Source organism: Nansenia antarctica (assembly GCF_963989245.1).
Source record: "Nansenia antarctica genome assembly, chromosome: 3".
Classification (NCBI taxonomy): Eukaryota; Metazoa; Chordata; class Actinopteri; order Argentiniformes; family Microstomatidae; genus Nansenia; species Nansenia antarctica.
In genome coordinates this window covers 79,676,396-79,701,164 of record NC_137688.1, presented here as the reverse complement: position 1 = coordinate 79,701,164, position 24,769 = coordinate 79,676,396, and the positions used below count along the sequence as shown (strand labels likewise).

The following is a 24,769-nucleotide window of genomic DNA, read 5'->3' as shown; positions in this document are numbered from 1 at the left end:
AAAACATGATATTAAAATAAAAATGATAGACACAGATACAGGATACAGCTAGGTACAGTATGGCGGTACAGTACGGTAGTTAGAGGTATATACAGTTATTATTAGTAGATGTTATTATGTAGATGTTGTACATCATTTAAGAGATTTGAGGCAGAGAGGCTAGTAGTATTGCAAACGGTGGAAGTTTGATGTTCCAATGGCTGACTTGGGGAATGTACTGTGTTGAGGAGGAGTTCCACTACATGTAGCTCAACTATTAGTTTATCTTACATTTGTTGGTGGTAGTTAAACTAAATTAAAATCTGAGTAGTGTTTTCAGTAGTTAACTACTTGTTTTGCCATGTACAGGGTATTTTAGACCTTAAAGTTTAAAATCCAGCAATCTGATTTACAAGGTCTTAAAAGGTCTAAAAATTAGGTGCTAGGTATTAAAAATTAGATTAGCTTATCCTGCAAAGAAATCAGTCCAACCACGAGACTCGTCTAGATGACGAAGACGTGGCTTCTGGAGGGGTGTCCAGAAATATAGCCCGGGTGAGCCCCTCAACCAGGTCTCGGGGTGGTAAAAGGGTAGCCCCTCGGCCCCGAGCCTGGTGGAGTGGAGAGGAAAACAACAACCCATATGCCGAAGAAGAAGAAGAAGTCCGACCACATCTATTTACGCGGAAATTAATCAAGCTGGAACCCCAAAAAATGCAATTGTTTGTCTCTATGGCAGTTTTTTTATTATAACAGCTAAAAAGTTCAGCTTATGGTACACTGAATACAATTTTGGAAGGTCTGGAGGAGGATGTAGAGAAGAGGAAGAGTACTGTAGATCCCAATGCTGCTGAGTGAGGAGGTGGTAAAGAGCATGGTAAAGAGCTTCTGAGGCAATCAGAGAGTTTGTGCTGTCGATGTCGCTGTGAGACCAGGTAGGTCCGGAGACTGGCTCCAGGTCTGGCTGGTGTTGTGTGCAGAGGCATTGTTAGGATCTTGAGACATCTGGGGCTTAGCCCAGCCCACGCTTCGTTGACGGTAGACGTGGTCGCTGGGGGGTGGGTAGCGAAGGGTTGATGGCTGAGTTGTTGATTGACGGGTCCTTACAGATCAATGGCGATGCGCTAAATAGATGGTGATGCGCTAAATCAACAGCGATGCAATGCTCGAGGCCCGGATGCCCAGGGCTAACCACGTCGCTGGTTGGGTGTGTGATACTGCTGGAGGGCGGGTCTGGAAGGTCATTCTGGGTTCCTCCTCCTCCTCAGGCCTGCTGAAGACCCACCAAGGCACAGCTCCGCTTCCACAGGTCCGCCTGCACTTTCTGCTCATAAGTTATGTCAGCTGATTGAGTCTTCTCCCCATTGTACAGGTAGCACCCACCAACGCCCTCCAGCTCAGAGGCAGCGGCAGCGTAGATCGCTGTAGACGCCCCCTGGGCTGGTGTCTGGGGATGACAGAGAGAAGAACCCTCTTAACCATATGATAATAATAATAATAATAATAATAATAATAATAAATTAGACTTATATAGTGCTTTTCTAGACACTCAAAGACGCTTTACAAACTGAAAAGATAGAGTAGTAATAATAAAAAGAAACAAAAAGGTAAATAGAAGAAATAAAAGTACAGGGGACTAATTAAGGTAGTGCTGGGGACACATGGGAAGGGGAGGGGGAGAGGGTTAACTGGTGAAGGCAAGCTTGATATTTATATATTATATTTGATGATATCAAAATGAAAAAAGAAAATGAAGCCGAGAAGATACAGTTAAAGACAATATGCTTTACTTGAATCAATCAATGACAGACAACTTCTGTTGTCAACACAAATCTGGGCACCCCCAAAATGCATTTTACAATTAATATCCAAGTGAAAATAAGCAAACCTAACCTCTAAATGTAAAAAAAAAAAAAAAAGTTAAACATGAGTAATGTTATCACATTTAAAGCAAGATTATTATTTTTTTTGACTTAGTTCCCATCAATTATATTCATTGAAGTCCTAATGAGTAAATCACCTTGGTCTGGGCCTTAGTAATCATATTCTCAAGAGCTAACAAAGAATAATCCAAAAGGGTTAAAAAAAAAACTTTTGCACAGGGCCCTTTCCCTTTTTTTATAATTTAAAAACTCTGAAAAATTAAAATTAAAATAAACCATGCTTTATTTGCAGAAAGTCATGTTTAACTTTGTAGCATTTAGTGTTCAGGTTTGGATCACTTGGAGATTAATTGTAACAGACATTTAAACCAGGGGTGCCCATTTTTGCAGCCCACTGTACATAAAGAGATAAACACAAATACTAGTAGTCTACTTTCACATGCATGTCTTTTGCTGTTTGCAGCTTATTGCAATTGTGTACATGCCATGTAGAAACCCCTGACATGTACCCTCTCGTTCACCTGTGGTTATGAATAGATCTACTGAAATGACCCCATTTATGCATCCTTTGATATGAACATGGTAGAATATTTTCCAATTATCTGTAAAGCCCAAGATCAGCAGAATAATAATTTCAAAAGCCTCCACAGCTTGATGAATAGAATAAGACATCATGAGCCATGAAGAGTAAGGGGGAATCACTAAAGGAAAATCCACTCTTATCCACGCTTATTTATATTAAGTCCTGCAAAGTCTTGATGGAATACCTCTCAGATCTACCTTTGGTGCATTTTCCCCCCAATGACCACAGATTCTTAACCCAATAAAAATGGTATTTGAAAGAGGATGAAGTTAAGAGTGAACTTGGTGGTGTAGCACACTAAGGCTCTCTCTATCTCTCCATCCCATTAAAGCAGAAAGGCCATTAAAAAAAACATGTCTTTTTCGATTCTGGCCGCGTGTCCTGCATGTCATCCCTCCTCTCTCTTTCACCCATCCTTCCTGTCTAAATCTCTACTGTAGCCTATATGTCAATAAAAGGAAAAATATGAGTGGGACTGCCCCCCCCCAAAAAACGTAAAACGTTGTCTCAGCGTACCCTGAACAGCAGACTAGCCACCGGTCTCTTGGCCACCTGAGCCGGGCTACAGAGGTTCTGGTACAGGTCTGTGTCCACCATGCCTGGGTCCACAGCGTTGTGTGTTACTGGGGCCCCTCCTGAGGTCAGCTGGTCCTGCAGATGGTATGTGAACAGAACCAGAGCCAGTTTGCTCTGGGAGTAGGCGCCGTGCGCACTGTAGCAGGACCTGGGAAATAATAATAATGATAATAATACATTAGACTTATATAGCGCTTTTCTAGACACTCAAAGGCGCTTCACAAACTGAAAAGATCGAGTAGTAAAATAAAAAGAATCTACGAAATCTAAATCTAAATGTCTAAATACGAAATCTAAATCTAAATGTCTTTGTAGGACAATCTAATATGTATACTGCAAGTATATCTAGATTCCGTGCAGAGAAGCGGCGAAAACAAGCAACGCCAGCGTCCTCTCTCGACCAGCATTTTTTTTTTTAAAGTGAAAAGTCTTACGAGTATGATCAATGTAATGTTAGCTAGCTACCTCTAAACATGGATTTGGCTGGGCATAAATTAATCAATTTGAGGTGTTAAACACAGTCTGGCTATCTTATCTGTCTGGTTAACTTATCTGTGTAGTTCTGAGTTTCTCTCCAGAGCCATAGACTCTAAATGGAGAGCGATTGTCCGTCAGTGCTATAATGAAGAAGAAAAATAATAATCTACTTTCTCCTTGAGTTTTAATAATAATAATAATAAATAATACATTTTATTTGTATGGCGCCTTTCAAAACACCCAAGGACACCTCTACCGGGCAACACACAGTCAAATACAGTCAGGTTAGAAACAGTGGAGGTGACAACGTGTCAAACACGGTTAAAACTAAACCGAAAGAAAAGAAACAACAGAAAACTTTGGAATAAGGCGTCTGCTAAATGCCAAAAATGTAAATGTAAATGTAAAATGTAGAAAACAAAACAAAAGAACAACAACAGGAGGTGAAGTGCAAGGACACAGGATACAGAATTAAAGTGAGCGTGCCAGTTTGAACAGGTGGGTTTTGAGTTTACTGTTGAATGAGTTTATAGAGTCAGACTGGCGGACGTGAAGTGGCAGGGAGTTCCAGAGCCTGGGAGCTGAGCAGCTGAAGGCTCGAGCACCCAGGGTGCTGAGGCGTGAACTGGGGACAGTGAGTAATCCAACAGAGGAAGAGCAGAGGGTGTGGGAGGGGGTGTATTCCTGGAGGAGGTCAGCGATGTAGGTTTTGACGAGCTTTATGTTGAGCACGGTTCTGCTGTGTTGGGATGTGATAAGTCATGGGCTCCCTCCCTGCAATATTGTATACACGGATGTTATGGGCAACCCCAATTACGGCGATCTTAAATGTACTACCCTTTTTCAGGCATTCAACGGTTGTGACATGACTGCACTGGCTATGAGAGTACGTTTTGTGTTGTTGTCCCAGCCACCACCCCCAGCGTCCACCTGCTCGCTCACTCTGTATGTAGCCTACCTACCTACGGGGGGGTTTGAGTCGAGGCCATATTGTATACTTGTCTGTGGTGGTTGTTTAATTCCAAGCAGGGAGCTCTACAGAGTGGAGCAATCCAATTACACCGAGCTTGAACGCATAACCATTTGTCATAGAATAAATGGTTAAACTGACGTGAGTGTCCTGACTGAAATGAACGTCAGGTCAGAGAAAGTCGTAATTAGGTGAACTTCAAGCATCTCAAGCAATTATTTATTTCGCAATGTTAAAATTTATTGGAGCAATTTCCTGCAAATGACATCTTCATGGACATTTCACAAAATGACTTCAGCCATGAAATAATGTGCAGGATGTCAATTGTGAAGATCTGTTTACTACCGAGATGTCCCAAGATGTGATGACGCAACCGATCAGATTACTTAAATAGGACTTAAAAGTCACGGGGCGGTGTGTCTCAGGAGGTAGAGCCCCCGTCTAATGATGCAAGGTCGGCAGATCGGTGGTTCGAGTCCCGGCTGGCCACATGTCGAAGTGTCCTTGGGCAAGACACTGAACCCCAAATTGCTCCCAGTGAGCGGGCCGGCGCCTTGCATGGCAGCTTGCCGCCATTGGTGTGTGAATGTGTGAATGAGAGGCCGTTGTAAAGTGCTTTGGATAAAGGCGCTATATAAGTCAGTCCATCAAAAGTGCATCAGTGCCTCTACTACTCTTTTTATTTTCCTCCCTGGACCTTGCTTCAGGTGATCACTTTTCTGACGTAAGTGGATAGCAGCTGATTCATGATGAACACACCATTATGTTGTACCCAGTACTCAAGTTGTAAAAGAAAATCAGGGGGGATGGTGTATATTATCATGGGGACAATTTTAGCATCCCCACAGCGTCAGTGACTTGGTAAAAATGTCATTGCATGTGCGCGTGGCCCCTCGCCCACAGTATTTTACTCAATATGCGCAAAACTAAATGTTGAAATAGCAGTAATACCACTTTCATTGATAAAATAAAATGACATAAGGGATGGAAAGGGAGGATGGCAATTTTAGAAGGGGGATGATTTTGACTGTTTTTATTTCAGGGGGGATCCCCCCTCAACTCGAGTGCTGCTTGTACCTTACCTGCCCTGCAAGTCCTCCGTATTGAGCCTGCCCCCGTAGTGTGTGGCGGAGGACATGGTGACGATCCTGGAGTAGGCGTCGGGCTTCCCAGACTTCTTCAGTTTGTCCAGGAGGAGGTTTGTTAACAGGAAATGCCCCAAGAAATTCAGGCCAAAATGCAGCTCGAATCCATCTACCGTCTTTCCCTCAGGAACTAGCATGATGCCCGCTGAAAGACAGGACACATTCGATACATTCAATAGGACAGCTGCCCATGTCGACAGCACACAACTACTCCGCCAAATGAATGTCACAGGGTTCCTACAAGTTTCAACAAGTCAAATGTAAGACCTTTTTAGACCTATTCGCGACACCATATGATAGCTTTTTGTCATCCTGCCGTAGCTTCATTCGCCAATCATTTCTCCCGGGGCCAGCGAATTGGCATTTTTTTGGTTCCAGCTTGATTAATTTCCACGTAAATCGATGTGGTCGGACTGATTTCCTTGCAGGACAAGCTAATCTCATTTTTTAGACCTAGCACCTAATTTTTTAGACCTAATAACTGAAACTTGGGACCTTTTTAGGCCTAATAGATCGGATTGATGGATTTTAGACTTTAATGCTTTTTAAGACCAGCGCAGGAACCCTGTGTCAATACCTTTAACTCATACGCTCCCTTTCATTGGTGCCTGACCCCTAGATGGCCTAAGAGAGTCATCGAAGATGTTCAGAACATCTTGCCAGCAATAATACAGAGTGCTTTCATGCTCAAACAATCCAATGATGGAGACAGTTGAGATGACATGGGTCGTTAACATTACAACAATTATTTTGTTCATATATGTTGAGATATGAAATAAGATTCTCCCAACCACATCAGCAAGGCCAACACCCTCCCAACATTTAAACAGGCCCTCAAAACCCACCTCTTCCACTACCTTAATTAAGCCCCTATACTTTCTTTTATTTATTTATTTGTATTATTACTACTCAATCTTTTCAGTTTGTAAAGCGTCTTTGAGTGTCTAGAAAAGCGCTATATAAGTCTAATGTATTATTATTATTATTATTATTATTATTATTAAGATGCCTAATAGTGAACAGATTAAGAGGCTGTATGAAACCTGGGAGAGACGGAGAGGTTATCAATGTAAACATGAATGTCGTCCAACACAACAGAAAACTACGGCACAACTCTTCCTCGACAGTGAATAGTGGGAAAGTCTGGTGTACCTTTCTGTATCATTACACTCTCAATGGGATGAAACAAATGTCTGTGTCCTTCAGCAGCCATCTGCTGGGTGAGACGTTTGTTGTTGACTTAAGCTTGTGGAGTTGTGAATTAATAATTCACCAGTTAAGAGAGTGAGAAAGAAAACCGGTTTTCCTTCCCAGCAGGGGACAGCCCCCAGGGACCTCTCAATAAGAGCTCTTTTGTTAAAAACAAATTGTCCTGGAGGTCTAGACGAGGACTGGTTCATACCGCACGGTGAGTCGACACTGTCATGAGTCGGTGAGCAATAATCTCAGACCTGCATTTGTGAAAATGTATTCTATGGAATGGACCTATTCGCTAAGCCATGCCCCCTTTGAAAACTCAGACAAACAAACAACGCTTCACTGACAGTGACTGACTGACAGTGACAATGACATTCAATGACTTACAATGGTAATAGACATGTTTTTTTTTTTTAAGATGACAAGAATATTAAGTCTAGAAGCTTTTCACCATCAGATATTAGCGAGTTGTTTGTCCGAGTTTTCTGCCTGTAGTGACTTTTGCTGTGATATGATTGGACAATTTCTATTTTGGGGCGTGGCTTAGAGATAGGTCCATTGTATTTCAACTTGTACTTCAACAACTGTATGTACTGCAAGACCACATTTACAAATTCAATATTGCATGGGACATGTTAGTTCTTAGTGCAACTCCCAACTCTGGGTTTAATTGTACGTATTACCCTTAAGGAGACGAATACAATTTTCTAAGCTATTTCTGTCAAGTCATACTGACTATGTGGTCGAGTGTTGACGGTGCTGCTCTTTCATAGTAAATATTGTAATACCGTTGTTGACAAGGACATGGAGTGGTAGACCCCGGTCTTTAAACTTCTGGACGAACTGGCGGACCGACGTCAGGGAGGCCAAATCGAGGAACAGAAACTCCACTGTGAACAGAACAGAACACAAAAACAAAAACTAATAAATAAATAAAAAACTAATAAAAAAAAATACCTGTGCCAGCGTTGACATGAGCACATAATCTACTCAGTCTAACCACTAAGGATGGAATCCTAACTCGTCACACACACACACACACACACACACACACACACACGCACACACACACACACACACACACACACACACACACACACACACACACACACACACACACACACACACACACGACGGCAAACGATGACATTTGTGTAAATCTTGCATTGATGTCAATGGGACTTTGGCATGATGATTCGAGTTATGAGCATGGATCTAATAATAATAATTAATAATAATTTTGCCATTTAGCAGACGCTTTTATCCAAAGCGACTTACAATTACGAATTACAGGGACATTCCCCCTGGAGTAACTGAGGGCTAAGTGCCTTACCCAAGGGCACACTAGTAGTGGTGTGGCTTCAGGCGGGATTTGAACTCACAACCTTCCGATCACAAGTCCAACTCACTATCCACTAGACCACCACTACCCCTCAGACCACCCCTACCCCTCTGATCTGGAGTTAGGATTCCACCCCCAAACATTAAATGTACAATCATCATCATGTACAAGACTGCTCTAACATCATGGGTCAAATAAGTGGAGTCACAAAATATACAGTAGATTAAAAACATCGATGCTGTAAAGAGGCAGGAACAAGAGACATCACTTGCCCACTGACAGAGAAAACACGATTAGACGAACAGAACTTACTACGGTAATAACATTGCCCAGTCAAACCTTCTACAGTGACGGGTTTCACAATCATTAAAGGCATGTCTTGCCCGTTCCGCAACACTTAGCACAGCTCGGGCCTTTACTGAACTGAGTGCTCGAGCACATAATTAAACCCAATTATTGTCCCACAATTAGGTTAACTACTACTGGAAGACACTCAACATAATGACTCTTGCCTATTGAGTGTGGACAGGGTTTCAAGAGCGGTGGAGCTGTCGAGTACGTAAAATAAGAGCATATATATATAAACTTGTATACAGTGTTCCTACAAGTTTCAAAAGTCACATTTAAGACCTTTTTAGACGATTTTTTTTAGACCTATTTGAATATAATTTTAGACCTATTCGTGACACCATATGATAGCTTTTTGTCATCCTCAAGGTGATGAAATTAGGGATTTCACTGCCATACAGACAAGAAAAAGTCTGAAGGATAATTAATATAAAATAAATAAGTCCCATAATTACTCAAAAGTACATTTTCATTTCCGCGTAAATAGATAGATAGATAGATAGTAAAAAGATCTCCAGGGACCCGACCCACCCTGGGCACGTACACTTTACCAGGCTGCCCTCGAAAAGGAGGTTCAGGACCCTGGCCGCTAAGACAAACAGACTGAAGAACTGCTTCTACCACAGGGCCGTCCAGGCCCTGAACACAGCAAAGACCTAAGTTCTGGGCCCTGGACAGTCTGGACGGATTGTATGGCAGCTGCTGGACTGAAAAAATCAGGTGTAGTGCTGAGGCACAAACATGTACATTTCAAGCCTGCAAACTGTGACACTTTAAATAACGTGAAAAAATACTATTGTGCAATATGACAACCCTAGTTGACTATCTGTACAGTATAGTACAGTGGATTGTGTACATAGCCTTTATTTATGTAAACCAGCTCCTTACCTTCTTGTGAATTTTTTTTTTCTAAAAGTTTTTTTTTTTCCCTTTCCTAACACCAGGGGAGCCACCCCTCCTAAATTTCGTTGTTTGGTACCTGTACTGTAGCAATGACAATAAAGTCCATTCATTCATTCATTCATTCATTCATATGGTCGGACTGATTTCCTTGCAGGACAAGCTAATCTCATTTTTAATACCTAGCACCAAATTTTTTAGACCTAATAGCTGAAATTTAGGAAATGTTTAGGCCTTATAAATCACATTGCTGGATTTGAGACTTTCAGGCTTTTTAAGACCAGCGCGGGAACCCTGAGTATAAGAATCAGAAGCAAATGGGCCTGCGGTGCTGTTGGAAACATTTGTTTTGTGTGGAGCAGAGAATCAGTATATACGGTATAACCATAGCAGAGAGAGAAGAACATTTTCTTTAATGATGTGTCTGTTGTGAGTCACAGTCAACAAACCGAACCGAACAATGTTGTATCGTTATTGGGAGATAACACAACATGCTCTAGGCTAATAGTTTAATAAGGTCATCGCAAGCCCATTATTTATATATTAAAAAAAACTATATTTGGAAGGATGTTTATTCAGTAAGTGGGGTAAGGGAGGGTGGGGGGCTGTTGTGAACGTGGACCCTTGTAGGAATAAGCTACTGGATAGTGCTTGTTGCTTTTCTGTGAGGGAAAAACACTAAAATCTTCCTCTGAGTTGAAACTGGGTGCACTACCAAACACGGTTTCTTAATTACCGTCACAGTAATTTAAGTATTATGAAAATCTTTTTTTTTTGTAAGCAATGCCTTGACCCATTTTCTAAATATGAAGCTCCTAGGATTGTTTGTCCACCGGATTTTCACATATTCACTTAAAACCTGCTTATTGTCCCAAAATAATCCACAGAGAACAGCCTATTATGAGAAGGGTTAGGGCTAGAGTGCCAACTGGAGGACACAATGATACTGTAGGCATCGTGCCATCGGAAATATGAACAAAGACCTCTCATTCACAAGACTCTTGAAATGCTGGCGTGGTCCAGAATGACGTTCTCTCTCTGGTCAGTTGAGGCCAGACAGAAACGAGCTGTGACAGGACAGAAACAAGCCGACCCACGGGCCTGTCCATCTGCACCTCAGACGACAGATTTATGCTGCCCCAGAAAAAGGGAAGAGAGCAGCAGATTGGGTGGTAAATCTACAAGAAGGCCATTGGGATTGAGGGAGGTTATGAGGATAGTTATGAGAGATGGGTGTAGGCAGGATGTAGGTGGTAAACTCTTGCTGGCTATCCAAGAGAGAGAAAAAGCTATTCTTGCTGCTGAGACTGCTATGATCATAGCTTCAAGATTCATGAGTGAGCTTTCAGATTATCTCAAATAACATGTTGGCTATGGTACTCTACATCCTGATGATACCAACGTTTTGCCTAAAGGACTTGAATGAATGAATGAATGAATCTTTATTTCTAACATGATTTTAAAATAAAAAAACTAATAACTAATAACGAAAAGTACAGGTATCACTGTTCGAAAGGGAGTAGGATGAAGCCTAAGCTTATAATGCCCTACCCCTAAACGTCACTTCCAAGTGAGAACAATAATACTTAAATTATATAATCCATTAATTAATACATAAATTACAGTATCCACAGTATTGATACTTTTCCATTCTTAATATTGAAACAACACAAAATAAATAAATAACAAACCTCAGTATCTGCAATGTAATACAAAATAAAAAGACAAAGAAAACCACAGCTTAGAATCCTAACAATAGTCACCTTCCCTTTCCTCACTATTGGCTTAAGTCAATAGTAGATGTCTAAAAGCTAACAGAGTCAGCGAGTGGAGGCACCGGCAGTATGAAGGAAGGCTTAATGGACCCTGACGTCACCTGTCTACAAGGATTGTCCTGGCCTGCAGGACCCGGCTGACGATGAAACAAACATGACTCTGACGAGACAAAAATGTGTTTCCTGTGGGTTTCGTATGCTGCTGAATCAAGGTGTGTGGCCCCAATATGGTCCCAGACTCTTCTTTTTGATATCACACAAACATGTTCCATCCAATCTACACAAAGCAAAATGTATGTCATTAAGGACAGCAGTAGCCTAGAGGTTAGAGAGCCCGGCTAGCAATCGGAAGGTCGCTGCATGTGCCCTTGAGCAAGGCACTTAACCCTTAAGGGGAATATGAAAATAAAATATGTATAGTATATGCTCTATAAAACCAACACTGTCTCACTTGAGTGGAGGGGGGAGGCATACTGGGTGGAGGTTTCCATAGCGTCTGGCATGAAAGTCCATTTCACAAACAGAAGCTTAGAAACATATACACTGTGTGGCGGACGTTATTGCTGGCTTTTGGCTTTCACGCTACAAGAGAGTCCGATATTTTAGGAGATGGAGGAATCCCTATTTTCCTACAGCTTTGCCTCTCAGACAGCTTGCTCCAGGTTTGTTAAATCACTGGCTGACAGTAGGGGAGGGCTGGGAAAGGAAGGGTGGGTACCATGGGGTGAAAACCTCCTGTCTTAATACAAACAAGCACATTTCTAATTTTGTGTCATCAAAACCTAACTGTTCTCCCACGCATACAACCTCCCCTACCCCTAACCATCTCCCCTAACCCTGCCACCCCCCTCCCCCCCTGGACATTGCTGCATTACTGTGTTCCCCATTCGTTTGTGTTCTATGTGCTCATGTTATCTGTTGCTTATTGTTACTGTGTTTTCTATTTTTCCCATATTGTCAGCGTCTTTGAGCCTCGGGAAAAGCTCTATATAAATACAATGAATTATTATTATTATTATTAATTACCGTGCACAGAGAGAACATTGACATGGATGTAACCCGGCTGGATTGGCTACGTGGTTTTATCCCAGCACCATCACCAGATGAGGGAGAGGAATCTGCCTTCTTCCAGACAACCCCTTCGTGTCATGTCTGCATGACAATAAGGCTGTACTGGCAGCAGCTAGCTCTCCCTGTCATGCTCCAAACATGCCTCCCCCCTCCACTCAAGTGAGACAGTGTTGCTTTTATAGAGCATATACTATACATCTTTTATTTTCATATTCCCCTTTGAGGATACTGGGGTTCCCTACCTAGGTGAGACCACAGGAGAAGTGATATACTTCTATAATAATAATAATAATAATAATAATAATAATAATAATAATAATGTTTTATTTGCCATTAACTCAATCAATTGCTGGATTTTTTATTTATTTTTTGCTCTAGGCACAGGGTCAGCCATAGTCGGCGCCCCTGGAGCGGTTAGGGGTTAAGTGCCTTGCTCATGGGCACATGCAGCTCCCTCCTGAGGCGGGGATCACACCGGCGACCTTCCGATTGCTAGCCAGCCTCTCTAACCTCTAGGCTACCGCCGCCCTTTATGACATGACATGGTTCCTAATTTTCATCCTGGAGAATAGATGGATGTGTCTGAGGAGCTTCACTGTAGCCTGTGTAGACCTTAGGAGATGTGTCATTAAACACAAACCGTCCATCGACAATACTATGCAGTTACAAAGCAAATAATAACGTACTACTGCATTAACTTAAGGCAAGGTATTACATTGATGTCACTAATAACAAATGTAATGCATAGATATATAGTGCCTTTGGAAAGTATTCAGAGCCCTTCACTTTTTCCACATTGTTGTGTTATAGACACAATTTAAAATGAAGTGTAGTGACATCCTAATCTACAATGTGTAATTGAATCCTATGCAAATAGAGAGACCCGAAAAAAAGATATTAATTCCAAAATTACATAAACTATTATCCTTGCATTAAGATGGACTCAATTCAACTTATTGAGTGATTTGTTGATGACATTTTAGCTAATTTTAAGAGTGTCATGGCAAAGGTTTTGAATAGTTATGTCCATGAGATATTTCTGTATTTACATTTTAATAAATGTACTGAAATTTCAAAAACTTCGCTTTGTCAATCTGGGGTGTGGATTGATGGTCTTTTAATTCAATCATTTTTAAATTGAGTCTATAACACAACAAAATTGCGAAAAAGTGAAGGGGTCTGAATACTTTCTGAAGGCACTGTAGAGGGAATAGTATGGAAAGTATGTGACCGAATTTAGAAAAGTATTCCATAACGGCAATGGGAACTAAATTGAATATTACCTTTCCCCTCACCGCCCATCTCATGGATCCTCTTCACGGCCACTCGTCCTTCCTCTTCACAATTCCCAGCTGGAAGAGAGGTGGAGGAAAGGCACGGTGGGCACCCCAAACAGACATCCTCCCCTCTCACATGCACACGCACACACATCAATCAGCTTAGACAGCGGGACTAAGCTAGGTCTGATTTGTGTTTCAGACAGAGAAGTTTCAAACAGAAGTCATGATTTTCCTGCCTGATATCTTGATGTAGGTTAGATTCTGAAACCCAGTGACTGTCAATGAGTCCCTTTTCATTAGAGAGAGAGACAGACAGAGAGAGGGAGAGAGAGAGACAGAGAGAGAGAGAGGGAGGGAGACAGGAAGAGAGAGAGAGAGACAGAGAGAGACGGAGAGACAGAGAGAGACGCAGAGAGAGAGAGAGGGAGGGAGAGAGACAGGGAGAGAGAGAGGGGGAGAGAGAGAGAGGGAGAGGGAGAGAGGCAGAGAGAGGGAGAGGGAGACAGAGAGAGAGGGAGACAGAGAGAGAGAGAGGGAGACAGAGAGAGAGTGAGACAGAGAGACAGAGAGAGAGGGAGAGAGATTGGTAAGAGATTGGTCATTGGTGAATAAAGTTAAGCTTGGCACTCTAGAATGTTGAACATTTTTGGCGACTTTATGTACCCTTGGTGCTAAATGAGTTAACGGGAGACCTAATGTTAGCTGTGTGACACTTACTTCTCACAACGTAAATTATGACAAAAAGAAAAGCAAAAGAGAAAACATTAGCTTGACTTATTGTTAGTCAAAATCAAGAGAAAATGTGGACATTCTCTGACATAGAAATGAAACGAAAGTCACAAAAACCTAATTGAGCAAAGGCTTCTATCACTGGATTGAGCAATCATTGGGACATTATGACAGAAGGGGGTGTTGTACCGTACCTATTACCACATGCATGCCAAGGCTTGCCAAGTGTCTCGCAGTCTCATACCCCATTCCGCGGGCACCACCCGTCACTATGGCAACCCTTCCATTTTGTTTGGGCAAAACTGTGTGAAGGAGAAAAACAGAAGGTCCACACTAGGGTTGGGTGGTAATACAGTAATACCGTATACTGCGGTAATTGAAAATAGCAATAGTGTCCGTTTCTATACCGTCATTAATCAAATCTGCTGCACAATGTGCCCATATATATATAATAAACACCTTAAGTGTGTTTGTCCAGCACCACTGTCTGTGTGGTTGAAGACGCTATGAAAGTGATGACAGAACTTTTTGACAATTTCATTTGTCAAATAAATAACCTGTCAAAAAATACTATTTAGAGGCGTGCTCCCTCAAAGCCCAACATGGTGATTTTTTTATCCCATGGTAATACCGTATACCACGGTTACATTTGGGGAGGGTTTAACGGTATAATCGGCGTCCCTGGCACAATTAGAGGTTAAGTGCCTTGCTCAAGGGCACATGCAGCTCCCACCTGAGGCGGGAATCGAATCAGCGACCTTCTGATTGCTAGCTGGCCTCTCTAGGCTACCACTGCCCCATTATCTATGCTACTTGGATACAGTTTGATTGACAGCCATGCTCCAGAAGATAAGATGACCTTGTGAGATAGCTGCTGGCATTTTAACAACGATGCTGAAATTAGAGCTTGTAGGTTATCTATCTTTGCACTGAGGGTGATCAGGATTTACTCCAAAATGAAATAGCCTACATTTTACACCAATCACACTGGAAGTAGGTGGCTGCTTAAATGCTTTGCTTCCTATCAACCTTTAGAAACCAAAAACAGTTAGCACTCTGAGTGCAAATATGAACACAAGCATTGGCAGTTGGAGTTCATATGTAATGTCTTATGTAGTCTAACAGTTCACTGGCTCAACAAAAACATTAATGGCAGACTCTGCGATATCATGTCACTACTGGAAGTTGTATGACCTATGTTTGGGATTCACCAAAGTATGACATTTCACTAAATAGCGATTCCATCAACACGAGCACGACAGTGCAATGGGATTGCCATGCAACGAAAGGCTACGAAGTGAATTGTTTTTGCTTTACGCTAACTACCTCTGCCAGCAGTCACAAGGCTATTCCGTGGCTGTGTCATATGGCTGTTTACCTTTATTTGGGAATCAACCAACAAGACCAAATAATGACAAATTCTTAATATTCTTTAGTTATTTATGATAATGTATACAGTATATACATATATATACATGAGAACACATGGCACATTAAAACAATGTCCAAAGGTATCTGGATGGGACATTATAATAATCATAATCGTATTGACCATTACATTTTTTTCTGTACTAAACAGACTGTTTTAAAGAGCAAAGGAAACATCAATGGAGACAGGACAGGTAGGACAGGACAGAGTGGATAAATCAAAGACATTGTTAAAGAAATGTTTCATTACATAAAATAGCTGCATATGACCAGGAATTACAAATATGACTTGATATTATTCTCACGTTTTAGACATAAAATGCTTTTTTTTAATACTAGAACTCAAACCGCTGCCTACCTTTGGTTTTGTAATGCTTTGTGTTTACATGATGGGTTTTGGTTCTATGAGTGGACCACAGTTACTTCTAGGGTGTATAGTTGACTACTTCCATCTGTTATGTCCTGTCGTTAACATTGCCGAGACAAAACACAATGCTCACAGTAGAATGTTCTTTGAGCTCATGGCACTCATTCCATTGCCTGAACCATCCTGATCCTGTCCAAAGCCCCATTCCTCGAAGTCATCTTCACTTGGTTCAGCCTGATAATAGTTGCGAGAGTTTTCATACATGAACACCTGTTGGTTTACAAACGCCGGGGCGAGGCGGTTCCTCTTGCCACAGAGGACCGTGCCGGAGGAGCTAAACAACCTGTGGCACGGGACACTGGTGGCGGGAACGCACCAGTACTTCTGGAGTACCTTAGGGAGAGTCGGAAATAAGGCCACATGTTCCGACCACCAATGGAGAGGGTTTTCGTTGAGACCCAGAATCTTTTGTGATTTGAAATTGCTCAGTTCTTCCACAACCTGAGCGTGTAGCTCCTCTTGGTTCTCATCAGAGCCTGCTGGGCAGAAAATCACAGATAAAGGGTTGTCTGCGATGCTAAATGAGGATGAGGGGGCTCCCAGAGCGTGTCTTTTGTTAGGGGGCTCATCTGGGACAGGGAACTCTTCTTTTTGTTTCTCCAGAATGGCCTTCGCTTCCTCGATGACTTTGCTCTCGACTTGGGAGCGTTGCTGGGCGGAGAGGAAAGGGAGCCTCTTGTAACGGGGATCCAGGAAAGTGGCGACGTTGAGAAACAGCGCCATCTCAGACGACTGGGAGTAGGTGCTGGAAATGGCCTTAGAGACCACCTCTTTCGCCGTGCTGATCTCTTTGAGATCCCCCTCTTTCACACCGAGGGTTGTGTTCAGCAGCATGTGAAGGAGGGGCCTCACCATGCTGATGGTCGGATACCTACAGGATGTGATCATGTCAGTGACGACTTTGAAGGGTTGCAGCACCTCGATCAAGCCCTCGACCATGCTCCATTCCGCACCTTCAAAACTCAGATGATGGTTGTCACTGTCCTCCATAAGTACCGAGGTGATAATAGACTTTTGTTCTTGAAGGCGCTGGAGCATAGTGAGGGTGGCTAGCCAAGATCGAACCTTGTCACTGATCAGCACACACTGGGCGAGGCCATGCTCCCTCTGCTTCTTGTGCAGTAGATACGTGGCAGTCACGGACTGCTGGAAATAATCGACAAGTTTGCGGCAGCGTCCTAAGAAGCAGTCAAGTCTGGGGAGTTGAAAAGCTTCATGCATTCCTCGGTTAATAGTATGGCCAAGGCAAGGCAATTGCACAGACAGATCAAGGAGAGAGCAGGCTTTTACAATATCCAAAGAGCCATTAGTGGTTGCACCACTGATTTTGTGAGTGATCTCCCATTCTACAAAGGCCTCATACAATGCTCTTGTAATATTTTCAGCTGTGTTTTCCTCAAGAACTTCAAACGTTTTTAGGCACTTGCTGCTCATGGAGAAACCACTTTGACAGCTATGGTTCAGGGAGTGCATGGATAGGGAGATGTAAGTCCTATTCTGGGTTTGGCTTTGCCAAAGGTCAGTGGAAACACCGCAGTTCACCACCCCTGCTAGTTCGTTCAACACAGCCTCCCGGGTCTGATGGTACCTCTGTGGAAGAGCCTTAATTGCCAGGTCATTTTTACTGGGTGGCGAGTATCTGGGATCCGTCGTTTTCAAGAGTGCCTGAAAAGTGGGTTCTTCAACAACAGACAACGGGTACATCCCCTCACAGACGAAGTTGACGACCGCAGCGGTCAGCTCACTGTGCCGTCTGTTTTCATATCCCAGGCTGCCCTGTTTCGAGGGCGTGTCCAGCTGCAAAGGCTCTGGCTTGATCTTGGAGTAGGCCGAGGCCACCGCCTCACGCATCTGCTCCGTGTTGCTCTTCACAAACTCGCAGAACGCATCTGGGTGGTTCTTCTCCAAGTGGTACGAGAGGTTGGAGGTGTTTCCAGAGTAGGCGATTTGGGTCATACATATGCGGCAGTATATTTTCTTCCAGTGTAATATACACCCATCTGCGTCAGTATCAAAGCCGAAATACCTCCAAACTTTACTTTTCGCCCGTGGATGTGCAACAAGGTTGAGGTGAGACGGGGATGCCCCCGTGCCTTTGCCCTCCATGGGGGTCCTTTAACAATAGATCCTTTTACGGTAGGCACCTTCACTCATTACTGAGTACCTAACGAGGGCAGCGAAATAAAGGTGTAAGATGATACAAATTGTCAGATGAGGGCTGTCAATACATGATGATGCTATAATATACTATCACAACAAGTCCACAGAATAAGGCATGGAATAAAATAAGACTCCAAGACTTGGCCCCAGCACTATAGCCTGGGTCTGAATTAGCTCTGAAAGATCTATTGTCATGGATCGACCACAATGGAACATTCTTTGCATGATTAAACATTCAAATGGCCTATTTTTTGTTCTTCTACAGGAACACAGTGACTTCCATTGTGTCAGCAGGTAACATGTGGGCTAGATTACAATGCCTTCATGAGATTTCTACACTAAGAAGTTGATAGCCTTACACCGCCGCCCCCGCCCCTCCCCCCCCCTATTTGGGCCAAAGATCATGGATTGCAATAATGTCCAAAACAATTTCAGTTCAGACAAGGAATAAAGGTTTAATGAAGCATTCGTAAAACCCTCCATAAAGCCTACATAGATTCATTTTAAATCATTTTTTTTTTTTACATTTGCCAACAATATGCACCTGATGATGATATTGTATAATCTACAGGCCTGGTTGGTTTGTGGAGGATTCAGAATAATTGTAAACGACAGGAGTCAGAGTAGAAGCTATTAGGTTATATTGACACATTTCATATCCTATCTTAAATGTTTTGTAGGACTATATGATTATGCTAAAATAATTTACTTTACGTTTAGAGTTATGACAAAGCATAAGAAAAGGTAGTACAAAGGGTACTGTCATGTATCTAAATAAAAACATACAAATAAATACAGCTTCAATTACAAATAAATCAAAGGTAAGATATACTTTTACAAGGCCAGTTAGCACACATGATCGTCATCCTTATAAAGTTAAGCTGCACTAATACTATCGTGATACGTTTCGGAAACCTTCCTCAAAACGTTACATTCTTACCCGATTTCACGTCAAGCACAAATATCATTCAAATTGCGAGATGTTTATCAATTGTCATGTCGTGAGCTTAGAATTATAAGGTTCTATCTCCGTTTAGGGCAGTTCAGAGATATTGAGCTTCAAAGTTTTTACATTCCATTATGTTTTGTGAGATGGAACCTTTGTATTTTATGAATTACTAACTCAAAAATGTCAACATTTTAAAAATAACACCCCACAGGCATTAATAAACACCTAATGGATCAGATTATGTAAAAAACTAAATTTGGACCAAAATGGAGATAGAACCTTATAATTCTCGATGTATGCAAAGATATATACACAGAGGAATATTTGATCATATGTTACATGTACACATTGTAGGCTACACTGGTCGCTACAGTATCTTCATTCCCGGGCTGACGGTGAAACCTACTTGTGACAATAACAATCTAAAGTGGCCTGTCTTTATATTGTAAGCTCTCAACTCAGCGCCCTTTGCCACTACAAAACCGACCAGTGCATAACATTCAATGACAGCTAAAATACAGGGTGAAAAAGTCCCACCTGGTAAGGTAAAGGATGTGTTGAACAGCTGATAGAGAAGCACTTTAACTCCCACCAAATACAGCCTCACGATCGGCAGGATGAGAGACAGTATCCACATGTCTGAGCCAGTCTCGCCTCCGTGTGTTCCAGTCTTTGAGTTCCGTACGAAGCACGGGTACTTCGCCTGGCTGAAGTGCCGTTCCCCCTGACGTTAGTTCCGCTCACAAAGCTGTATCACGGGACAAGTTCCTTCTGCTTGTTTATAAATTATATAAAGCTCCCACTGGCAGAGCACCAGAATGTTAAAGACCTTTTGCTGAGCATATCAGCCCAATAGAGCTCTCAGGTCTTCTGACGCTGGTTTTCTCTGTGTACCACATGTACAAAAGAAGAGATTTGGTGAGGCTGCATTCTCATTTTATGCACCCAAATTGTGGAATGCACTGGCAGTTTACATTAGGGATGCAACCTCAGCAAATATGTTCAAGTCAAGACTAAAAACCCATCTTTTAAAGTAGAGCAGTGTTTCTCAACTTCTTTTTCAGTCACAGCACCGTTGAAAAGTGCAAAAACTCGAGTCACCCCAGTCTAAAATGTATTTTTAAAAACGTACTCTGCATCCCTCTGACAGCCAACGCACGCAGGCGCACGCAGGCACACACACACACCACACACCTGTACACACACACACACACACACACACACACACACACACACACACACACACACACACACCACACACCTGTACACACACACACACACACACACACACACACACACACACACACACCACACCACACACCTGTACACACACACACACACACACACACACACACACACCACACCACACACCTGTACACACACACACACCACACACCTACACACACACACACACACACACACACACCACACACCTGTACACACACACTGCGCACATACATGCAGTGTTCCCCTCTCAGGCAGCAAAGTGGATTCCCACTTTGGTGAGAACTATTTATAAACATGCCTTTAGTTCAAATAGAGTACAGTCATAGTACAGAGGTACCTGTCTACTTTAAGATCCTGCAAGAAATGTTATATTATATCTATACCATATATAGATCATATATATAACGTTCAATCTGCACGGTTGTTCTACAGGCTGCGTCTATCACAGTTACACCGGTCTACAGAGTGAGTAGGCAATATCTGCTCCAATCAAATCGAAACTAGCCACATTTTAATTAACGGAAGGTTAATTACGTATAATCCTGAATGTTTGAACACATTTGGAAGCCTGAATGTTTGCACACATTTGGAAACGTGCATGCTCAATTAACAAGATGGACAAGTAACCTACCATTAAAACATCTCCCAGAGATAGTGTGGTATGGCAATACTTGCTCCAACCGAAACTAGCCATATTGTAATTAACAGAAGGTTAATTGCGTGGGCCCGTATAATCCTGAATGTTTAAACACATTTGGATGCCAGAATGTTTTAACACATTTGGAAGCTTGTATGTTTTTTCTATCATTTATTTTTTCTTTATTATTACAACGTCGTCAAGTTATAGACAATACAACAGTTTGCTGAATACGTTTTGATTGTCAGCTATCCCTCTACTCCCATCCATATCCCACCTCCCCTCCACCAACCAACAGAATAATACAGACATGTAACACAGACAGGTATAGCAAGTACAACATCCCTATTTAGCCAGAAGATCTTTTAAGTCAGAAATCGAATGTGTCCAGATGAAAATTGTGTTTGGTCATGCATCATAGATTCTTGCGGATGATAGTTCCAGGTAAGAAATGTCCAAAAAGCTCAAAAAGGCATGAGGAGGTTTCCAACACTGGACTATCATCTTCTTTTGCTGCGGTCAGACCTGCCAGACAGACTTTGTGTTTTGTTTCTGTGAGAGAAAGGTGGGAATCATCATTTAGAAGATGTACAGCACGATCCAGTAGTTATTCTGTTGGTAACTACCCCTGTTAGTTCTACAAGGGTATTAATAACCTTCCCCCAAAATTTAAAAAACCCTGGACACTCCCATACAACATGCATAAAAGAGCCAACAGTCCCTGGGGAACCAGATATATCTCTACATCTATATCTCTAGACATATCTCTATCCCAAGCTTTCGTTCCTGATGTAGACTATCTCTGGGAGTTTACGTAGATATCATTCATAGATATGACACGTTCCGTTGTGGAGCACTCTGTATCCATCTTAAAATAGGATGTTCTTTTAAATCTGCCCCCTAGGGAACCCTGTAGGCATTACAGCCTGACCTTATTTCGAAGTAGAAGAAAATCGTTTTTTATCAATATTGTATTGGGAGACAAGTTCTTGAAAGTTAAGAATGATTTGCCCCATTAATATCTTGAAGAGTTGTAATACCTTTATCCTCCCAAGCTTATGAATCGTTTCCACTCAGATAGAAGGTGATTATTGTTCCATATTGGAGATTAAGATTAACATTTTTGGCATTTAGCAGACGCCTTATTCCAAAGCGACTTACAATCAATACATTTGACTAAGCAAGTGAATCATCAATCCACCAGTCGTAGCAGGAGGAGTAATCCAGCTCAGGCCCGGGGCCATTGATAGAAGGAAAAACGTTCTTCTAAACCTGGATGGAGATGACCTGCACCATGCGCTTTTAACTTTTAGGAATTTTCCTGCTGCTCTAAACACAAGCATATGAGTAACAATTTGACCTTGGATGTTGTACAGTCAGCCATGATCTGTTAAGAATGATGGTGATTCCACTGTCAGGAAGGTGTGCCTCTGTCTTTTGTGTGCTGTCAAACAGCAGGGGAGCTCACTTCATAAAGGCCCCCTGAGGGACGGAGGCACAAACATCAGCTTTAGGCTTGGTGGGACGACAGAGCAGCAGAGCTAGTTGGCGAGATCAAGACAAGTGTTATGTAAACACATTTCTCTCTATTTTGAGATCATCTCTGAGGATATTCTGTGCAAATTCATATTCTGTGCAGGATGAGAAGCCTGTTTTATTCACTACGGCCTACTTGGGCATATCCGACCACACCAATTATATTCTGAGTGTTGCATACATTGATACATTCTTTTGGCTATATCCTCCAAATGTTTGGCTTTGAAATCATATATGTAAATACATTTTAAAAAGTAGAGATTCTTAGCTTTTATTTTGTTTTCTGTAAATGTTGCTATCACCACGAAGACATTACAACACTTTTCAGACATCGAATGTCCAAGTGAAGCACTCTTTTAGTAGTCGACAATCCTTCACATGCAATAACTGCTTGAAGTCTCTGGTACTTCTCTGCCAGGCATGTACTGCAGCCATCTTTAGTTGTGGTTTGTTTTGAGGACGTTTTGCCTTTGTCTTGTTTTTACCAATTTAAATTACATGTTCAATAGGATTTAAATCTGAAGACTGACTTGGCCAGTCGACAACTTTCCAGTTTTTGGCCCTGAAAACCCTGTTGCTATGGTAGTATGTTATTGTCCTGCTGTATGATGAAGCACAGCCCAATGAGTTTAGAGGCATTTTCTCGTACTTCAGTGGACAAGATGTTTCTATCACGGAGACTGCCAATGGCCCCGGGCCTGAGCTAGATTACTCTTCCTGCTACGACTGGTGGATTGATGGATTCACTTGCTTAGTCAAATGAATTGATTGTAAGTCGCTTTGGGATAAGGCGTCTGCTAAATGCCAAACATGTAAATGTAAATGTTTCTGTACACTTCAAAATACATTCTGCTGCTGCTGCCTGTAGTTACATCATCAATGAAGACAAGTCAGCCAGTTCCAGTGGAAGCCATGCATGTCCAAGCCATAACACCCCCTCCACCCTGTTTCACAGATGAGCTGGTAAACTGTGGATATTGAGCTTTTTCTTCTTCACACCTTACTCTTGCCATCAGTCTGGTATGCTGAGCTTTGTCTAATTTGTCCATAAGACCCATTTCCAGATCCCTGCAGGCTCTTTTAGGTACTTTTTTAGCAACCCTAAACTGGTCATCCGGCTTTTGTGGTTTGCACCTTGCAGATACGCTGGGCGGTTTTCGCCAATCGTCGCAGGGCCTTCCGGTTGGACACATTGCAGTTACGTACGGCGTGGCTGGGGCGGCTGTGGCGCAGGAGGTACAGTCGCCGTCTAATGATCGCAAGGTTGGCAGATCGGCGGTTCGAGCCCCGGCTGGCCACATGTGGAAGTGTCCTTGGGAAAGACACTGAACCCCAAATTGCTCCCAGTGAGCGGGCCGGCACCTTGCATGGTAGCTTACCGCCATTGGTGTGTGAATGTGTGTGTGAATGGGTGAATGAGAGGCCGTTGTAAAGCGCTTTGGCTAAAGGCGCTATATAAGTGCAGTCCATTTACCAGTCCATTTACCGTACCACACTGTGATGCAGTTGGTGAGGATGCTCTCAACGGTGCAGCAGTAGAAGTTGGTATGTTATAGACAATACAACAGACTGCCAAAAACATTTAGATCAGCTATGTCAGCTATCCCTCTACCCCCATTGGCAATTGTACCCCTGTTAGTTCTGCAAGGGTATTAATAACCTTCCCCCAAAATTCAAAACCCCCCTGGACACTCCCATACAACATGCATAAAAGAGCCATCGGTTTCTGGGGAGCAAAATTAGCAATACGGGTCAAGTTCCAATCCCAGTCTAATTCTCGGTGTTAGATATGCTCTATGGCAGGACTTCAAATGTACGTATATACGGATGATTTGGAATTTTCAAAGCACCAGTAACATTATCAAAGTCAAAGTCAAAAGTCACTTTATTGTCCCATCACTGGGAAATTTGTATTGGGCTTACACCCCACAGCAGCCAACAAAGAGCAACAGACAATACAGAATATTAGCACACAAACAGAAGGCGGCCCTGATTAAAACAAGAGTGGAAATAAAAATGATAAGCAAGATAAGTTACATTCATCTGGTGCAGTTTAAAAGTTTAACAGAAACGGGAATAAAAGATTTTTAAAATCTATTTAATCTAGCGCGGGGGACTCTGAACCTCCTCCCAGAGGGCAGCAGTTCATA

General features: G+C 42.3%; 2 protein-coding genes across 2 annotated transcripts; both read right to left on the bottom strand.

Moving 5' to 3' along the window:
• Nucleotides 1-845: 845 nt before the first annotated feature.
• dhrsx (dehydrogenase/reductase (SDR family) X-linked) lies at nucleotides 846-19,867 on the bottom strand. Its single transcript, XM_080525522.1, has 7 exons — nucleotides 19,757-19,867; nucleotides 14,450-14,557; nucleotides 13,530-13,598; nucleotides 7,599-7,700; nucleotides 5,551-5,758; nucleotides 2,962-3,169; nucleotides 846-1,426 (listed from the first exon to the last, which is right to left on the bottom strand). The coding sequence occupies exons 1-7, from the start codon at nucleotides 19,854-19,856 to the stop codon at nucleotides 1,244-1,246; spliced, it is 978 nt and encodes a 325-aa protein (XP_080381648.1). The 5' UTR covers nucleotides 19,857-19,867; the 3' UTR covers nucleotides 846-1,243.
• Nucleotides 15,949-18,216, bottom strand: LOC308152523 (E3 SUMO-protein ligase ZBED1-like; the record flags this gene model as incomplete). Its single annotated transcript, XM_080525521.1, has 1 exon — nucleotides 15,949-18,216. The coding sequence occupies one exon, from the start codon at nucleotides 18,214-18,216 to the stop codon at nucleotides 16,180-16,182; it is 2,037 nt and encodes a 678-aa protein (XP_080381647.1). The 3' UTR covers nucleotides 15,949-16,179.
• Nucleotides 19,868-24,769: the final 4,902 nt, after the last annotated feature.